Source organism: Fopius arisanus, unplaced genomic scaffold (assembly GCF_000806365.1).
Source record: "Fopius arisanus strain USDA-PBARC FA_bdor unplaced genomic scaffold, ASM80636v1 scaffold00038, whole genome shotgun sequence".
Taxonomy (NCBI): domain Eukaryota; kingdom Metazoa; phylum Arthropoda; class Insecta; order Hymenoptera; family Braconidae; genus Fopius; species Fopius arisanus.
Window position 1 is genome coordinate 595,373 of NW_011887777.1, and position 6,659 is coordinate 602,031.

Consider the following 6,659-nt stretch of genomic DNA (forward strand, 5'->3'; position numbering starts at 1 on the left):
AAAATCCTGTTTTTTCAACCTTTCAAAATATTTGTAGATTTATTATTTATTGATTAGCATTTTTACTATAGGAGAGGATGAGATAATAGGGAAAATGAATATCGAACATTTTTTGTTATTGAAGTGCTCATTATGAGTTTTAACGAGAATAATTAAAAACAGAGACACTATTATGTACAGTGTCATTTATTTACTAATAATATTTACAGATAATCATAATGTAATACTCAAAATCATTGCACTATTAGTTAATACAAATGGGACAAAACGGTGGCTAATAATGATATTATATGAAATTACAAAATATCCATCTCTTGGAAAGTTTCATGGGTAGAATCGCTCGGTCTGTCATAACTAAAATATGATACATAAGTTGTCAATTGTAATTTCTCTAAATACCTGGAGAAAACAGAATTAATTATAGACCTCGATTTCACACTTGTGCTTGTAGCATCGCGAGTTAATTTCAGATTAAATTCAGTGTCTAAAAATTGAACAAGTGGTTGTGCCTCCGGGGAATCAAAGTCGATGTTGAAATCTCCACTCAAAATAATTGGAATTTTATCGAAATCAGTTCCAAGTAAGGCAGCCCCTTGAATAGTGTATTTCAGAAGAACTTCATTCAGGAATGTAATAATTTGAGAGATTTCTCGATTCGCGGACACATACATAATGACGGTGAGAATAGTTTGACTGTTATCCAGATTGCAGCGGGCAGCACAAATTTCCCCAACTCTGCTTGAATTAACAATGAGACAAGTGCTTTGACGTAGATACACATCCATATGACATGTGACGACTCTCGTCCTATCACGAGCACTTTGATAGATAGCAGCTGGACCACTAATTGCTCCCGATCGTTTGAACCGCGCTGTGCAGTTGAAGTCAGGCATGACAAGTGCCTCATCTTTCTCCGAACTCATCTCCGCAAGGAGTAGAATTTTTGATTTCATATTGACAATCGCATTGACATCTTCTGAATTCCTAAGATCCTGACAGCTGAAGGACAATAGCGCAAGCTGGCTTCTGCTGTTGATAAAATCAATGATGGCTTTGGCCATGATCATCGGTTTCTCAACAGCAATTCCACGAGACTTCTGTAAACTTGTGATCGATACTTTCTTTCGTCCCTGATGAAATGTCGGATCATTATTCGGAGTGACGATGTAGAGTTTAGTGACATTCGAGATGTGTGATAATGCCATGTGTAAAACTTGCTGAGAGTGACCTCGACTGTATTCATAGACGATCTCATTAAAATGTGACCCTTGAGAGTCGCTAATAGTCATTGCCCAAGCAGAAACCAGTGGAAATTGACATCTCGTTCCGATAATCGTTTTTTCATCATTCGCGAAAATCTTGGACGTATGTCTTCTTATGGGTACAGCTTTTTCACTGATCTTGTTCTTTCGCTTGTAAATACAGATGTTTATGTTAGTTGAGAGATTATTTGGAGGCATATTGTAGAATTCTAGCCAGATGCACTTTATTTTATCCTTTTCATGTTCGATGTGCACTAATTTTCCCAAGAATCCAAACTGAACTCCAGGTAGGTCATCAACGCAGGCTATCAACATGTACATTTTGTTCATCACAAATATAATTTCGTACGGTAAACCCCCGGCTTGAGCAAGTGGCACATCACGGAGTGATTGGATCGATTGCCTCTGCTCTATTTTGTCATCAGAGATGTGAGTGTCGTTCGCCTCCGAGATTACTTTATCTTTGGAGGATCTGATGATAGATTTATTGTACTCATCAACGGCTTCTTCCGACAACATGAGATGAACTCCATCGGGTATCACTCGATTGGCCTCTTCTCGGGAAAAGAATCTAGATTCAAGCAGTTGTAACTCAGCCTCATCCAAATCTACATTGCGCCCAATTTTTGATAACAATAATGAGAACAGGCGATTCGACTGCGATATGATTTTTGTCAAATCAAAAAATTTGAGTTCATCCCAAACAAGATGAATACTTCTCCACTGAAGCTCGGGCAATTTCTTATAATCACCAGTCAGAATTATATCGATTCCACCGAAATGAAGAGTGGAATTGTTGGTCAGTTGTTTGAGAATTTTATCAATCTGCGACAACAGCAATCCATTCATCTCATTATTATCTCCTATTATCAATACCTGTACGTATTCGAATAAATCCCGATATTTTCGTGAGGCCTCAGGAGACAAGTTGAGAACATCAGCAAAGGAAACTGACAAAGCAGTATAAGTGGTTGATTGATTAACCAGCATTTCAGACTTGTCAGTTATTCCAAGATTCATGTACACATTGCAAGTGCCACTTTTCTCATGGCAATTATAGATTTCCATGAGTAGGCGACTTATGAAGATCTTCTTGCAATTGGCTGGACCACTCAGGAACACGTCAAATGGTGAGTCATTTCCTGTGAGGAGTCTGAACATACCGTGCATAGGATGGATCTCTATTTCCTCAGGCAATATGAACACTGGCTCGCAGGATGATACATCATCCAACGAATTCTCCTGACTGTCCACATCACTGCTAATTTCATCCACAGCCATGAATTCGAACTGATTGTTGACTCCTGAATATTTAGAATTAGTGATCGCGGCATTTCTGGGATTATATAGCTCCTCGAATGGATCATGTTCTGTACTAGTGGCCCCCAGGTAATTCACATCAATCTCATCGTCGATGACATCTTCCTTTCGGCAGAGTTGATTACATCTATCCATAATTGCCTGGATATCCATATCTGATTCGAACTCCTTTCGATTGGCGCGAATCACTTGCCGGTGTTTATCATAAAGCTCAAGGAATTTCCTATCAGCGAGGACATCTCGCTTTTCATTGCGAAAAGGTACATGGAGCGTTACCATTTCTCGCTTGTAGTCTTTAAGACGCGTGAACCGGTTGTAATTTTGATAACGAATTATACGTGGAGTTTTCCGTTTCACATACGCGGTGTTGCTGAAGTTCCGTGTGTAGTGGGCAACGAATTGAGCAAGTGTGACCGTTTCGAGATCAGCAGGTCGTTTCTCATACATAACGAACCAACTCTCTTTCCAGAAATTTTCATTCTCTATCTCTAGTTCCCCATATTCATCATAATTCCTTCGTATCGCTTGTCGTGCTGATGGCCATACAGTTTGAATATGCGCTATCGTAGAAGAACTCTTGGATATAGGTTCACGAAGCAAGTACCATGCCGCCTCTTGACTCGTGAATTCAACGGTATTCAGCAGATCACCACTCAATCGCCTGAAGATCTCGGACAATTTCAATTCAGAATTCTGATCCATTATCTCTATGATCTTGTCTTGCAGCTCAGTGATGCCCCTGTCAGTCCTATTTACGTAATCCACAACGAAATCAGCACAAGATCGTTCGTCCGGAAGGAATTGTATGTTCATGTGTCCTTGGAGGACATTGAGAATGAAAGGATTAAAGGCTTCGTGCCACTTTTCAGAGGGCTCGCGTTTCAGAAAAACTCTTGGCCGAGTGATTCCTGTTCGAAGAATATTGACATACTGTACGTCTGAAAATATCTTATTAGCTTTGTAAAATGTAGCCAAGTCCGAGTAGGAACAGTTCTCCAAATTCTTCCGGATGTTCTCAAAATGTCTCGCATTCCTCATGAATTCAGGTCCTGTTTTGTCACTTGGCTCTAAGATCATAGTGGATCGACACGGCATAAACGGCGCATGAAACCGACAAGTCCGTATTGCTCCTTTCTTGTAGCATGCAGAAGTATGTTTGTGCGCTTGGAGTTCGATATGCCCTGAAGCCTCTCTTGTTGCCACTGACATGAGCTGATCTATCAAGGAAATGGCAGCCTCTTTGTCAGCGCCGAGTGGATCTTTCGGTGCATTTTCCAGCCAAAAGAGGATATGAACGCAAGGACTTCGGTGATATTGAAACTCAATTCTCTGGAAATGATGGATGACACGATACTTTTGAAACGGATTATCATCTTGACCCCGAAGAAGAGAGATGAGCACATTAACTAGCTTATTGAAATATATCACACACGTTACCACATCATCATTTACCAATCTACTTTTCTCGACGTAATTCAATGCCGAAGCAGCCTCTTCCGAAATTCCTTTGCCGTTATTTCTCAGTTTGTACAATAGCTGCAACAGAGGAATCCAACTGATTTCATTAGCACTGATAGTCAGCGATAATGTAGGCCTCCCCAAATGTCTCATAGTGGCAAGAAGGTCTCGCTTCCGTTCTTTCCAAAACCAAATCGAATTCGGTATGCATCTTAAGAAGCCAAGATTGCTTCCAAGGCACTGGTCAAAAGTCTCTTCTGATAGAATCTGTTGTTTGACGGTGTTGGTATCTCCCTCTGCATTACTACAGGCGGAATTGAGAGTTTCACGAACTCGTAATCTCATTATCTTCATCGCCATGTAGAGGAGATGATCTGGAGTTACACCACGACGATCAGCACGCGTCAGTTCACTGGAGATTATCATAGAAGGTGTTACTTTCAGACCTTCTTTGAAGACTCTAGGTTGGCCGAAATAAATACAGGGGAAGGACAGCTCTTCAGCGTTTCCATCGTATAATCTGCGATCAGCATCTTCACCCTCTTTGTCGTTTTTGTTGAGGTACTTGTCGATATTCCATAGCAGTGTATGCTGTTCTGCGATGACACTGTCTCTATTTGGCTGATGATAAATCATTTCGTTATCTCTTTCTTTGCTGTTTGATTTTGTATCATTGAAGGACTCATCAATCGTGATGTCATGGGTCTTATAGAGGGAGGACGTGGCTAAATATTGTAACCAGGTGACGATATCTTGTTTATTCACCGTCTCAGTGAAATGATTCGTTCTCCGAACTTGCGTTCGTTCGATATCAACATAAGTACAATAGACATCATTCATATCTCTAGGCAAATGGTGAACCATATTATTCTCTGCTACCGGAATATTGATAATCTGAATGAGTTTTTCAAAGTGAGTATTCACATGGCGTAGTCTTTGGATTTTTCTCAAGGGTATTCGTGGAGAAATGAGCCTCTCTGATATTGGATCCAACTGAGGAAGATAATCTGGTCTCTCTGGATATTGGAATCCATTAGATTTAGCGAAGATGGGGATGTGATTGTAACTCAGAGAAGTCGTGCAATGTTTGCAGATTATCATGTTGTCTAGGTCCGCCTCGGGGAAGTCTACGGAGACTAGTCTTTTGAAGTGATTAGGAAGCCTCGTCAGGTCGTTTTTGAACCAGAGGCGGTCGCAGATGTTGCAGACTAGACCGAATGGGTTTTGCACGAATTTTCTATTAAATTCCCGATGGCCACCGAAATTTGCATTGAAATCAGTGTAAGGTAGAGGATTGTTACTTGAAATTGTGGCATCAGACGAATTCATTATCACCTCGGTGGAGGTGATTTTGGGTTTATCAGGTGTCGGTAACTCTGGTGATACTGTTTGCCGGTTTTTTATCAATGATTTTCGCTTTGTTCTTAAGACTCTCGTACATCCAATCGGAGTCACTGCTGTTGTTACTCCCGCCGTTTGTTTTATTTATTTCTGCAGACGCTCTCTCTCCAGTAGTGATTTAGGCCGATTTGAGTTATTCGGTATGATTGCTGGAATTTATGGAGGGAATTGTAATGAACTTGGCTGGACAATGTGGGTATTGATCAATTGTAGGGGAGAGTCGAGATGAAGGAAACGGTTTGACTCTTAAAGTAACTATCGATTTTTGCGTTACTAACCTTATTTTGACAGCATCAAACTAGAAACTGAATAATTAACGAGTCAACACTCGCTTTCACTCGGCGAATGGTCGAGAATTAGCGACATGATTGAGGAGGAAACACTTGGTGTTTCCTACGAACTGTCAGAATGGGTCAGACAATAATAAAGTAGTGAATCCTGTGCTGTATACTAGCCGAAACGAAAGGACGTATGTAGATATGAGCTTTTCAAGTAATTGGGCGTCGATGAACTCGAGATAGTCTGTGACAACGATTGATACAGTCCATCCCTGCACTTCCGTCCACAGCAGTTTTATTATTATTATTATACTCAGTCTTAAGGCCATCACCACACAATTCCGTAAGCTCGTGAGACGCAAGCGTAGCGAATAGGCCAATTAGGGATGGGTATTTCCCCCCACCATTTGCGTCTGTAAACGTAGAACGCAACGTCGATAAGTTCCGTAAGGATGAATTTTTCACGACAACCATACTTTTTAACAGGGACTTGGAATGAAACTCTGGAACGGAACGAAATTGCCGTTTTTGCATTTCGTTCCGTGGAACGTTTGAGGAGCGAAACGAAACTCGGAACGAAATCTCTAGAACGTTCCCGCTTGGAACGAAACTCGGAACGAAATGTCTGGAATGTTTGGGCTTGGAACGAAACCCGGAACGAAATATCTGGAACGTTTCGGATTGGAACTAAACACGGAACGAAACGTCTGGAACGTTTCGGCTTGGAACGAAACCCGGAACTAAATGTCTGGAACGTTTCGGCTTGGGGCGAAACCTGGAACGAAATGTCTGGAACGTTTCGTCTTGGAACGAAACCCGGAACGAAACGTCTGGAACATTTCGGCTTGGAACGAAACCCGGAACGAAAATCGCGGAACGTTACAGCTTGGAATGGAATTCGGAACGAAATGTCTGCAACGTTCCAGCAGGGAATCAAAGT

The 6,659-nt window shown here is 41.2% G+C and overlaps 1 protein-coding gene across 1 annotated transcript; it reads right to left on the reverse strand.

Annotated features, from left to right (window-relative positions):
* Nucleotides 1–13: 13 nt before the first annotated feature.
* Nucleotides 14–5,896, reverse strand: LOC105266439 (uncharacterized). Its single transcript, XM_011304597.1, has 2 exons — nt 5,720–5,896; nt 14–5,590 (listed from the first exon to the last, which is right to left on the reverse strand). Exon 2 carries the CDS (start codon nt 5,367–5,369, stop codon nt 297–299), a length of 5,073 nt encoding a protein of 1,690 aa, XP_011302899.1. The 5' UTR covers nt 5,370–5,590; nt 5,720–5,896; the 3' UTR covers nt 14–296.
* Between the last annotated feature and the right edge of the window lie 763 nt (nt 5,897–6,659).

What these genes read in the sequence shown, in the direction of transcription:
- LOC105266439 (XM_011304597.1), bottom strand. Translation starts at nt 5,369, where the DNA reads ATGAATTCGTCTGATGCCACAATTTCAAGTAACAATCCTCTACCTTAC.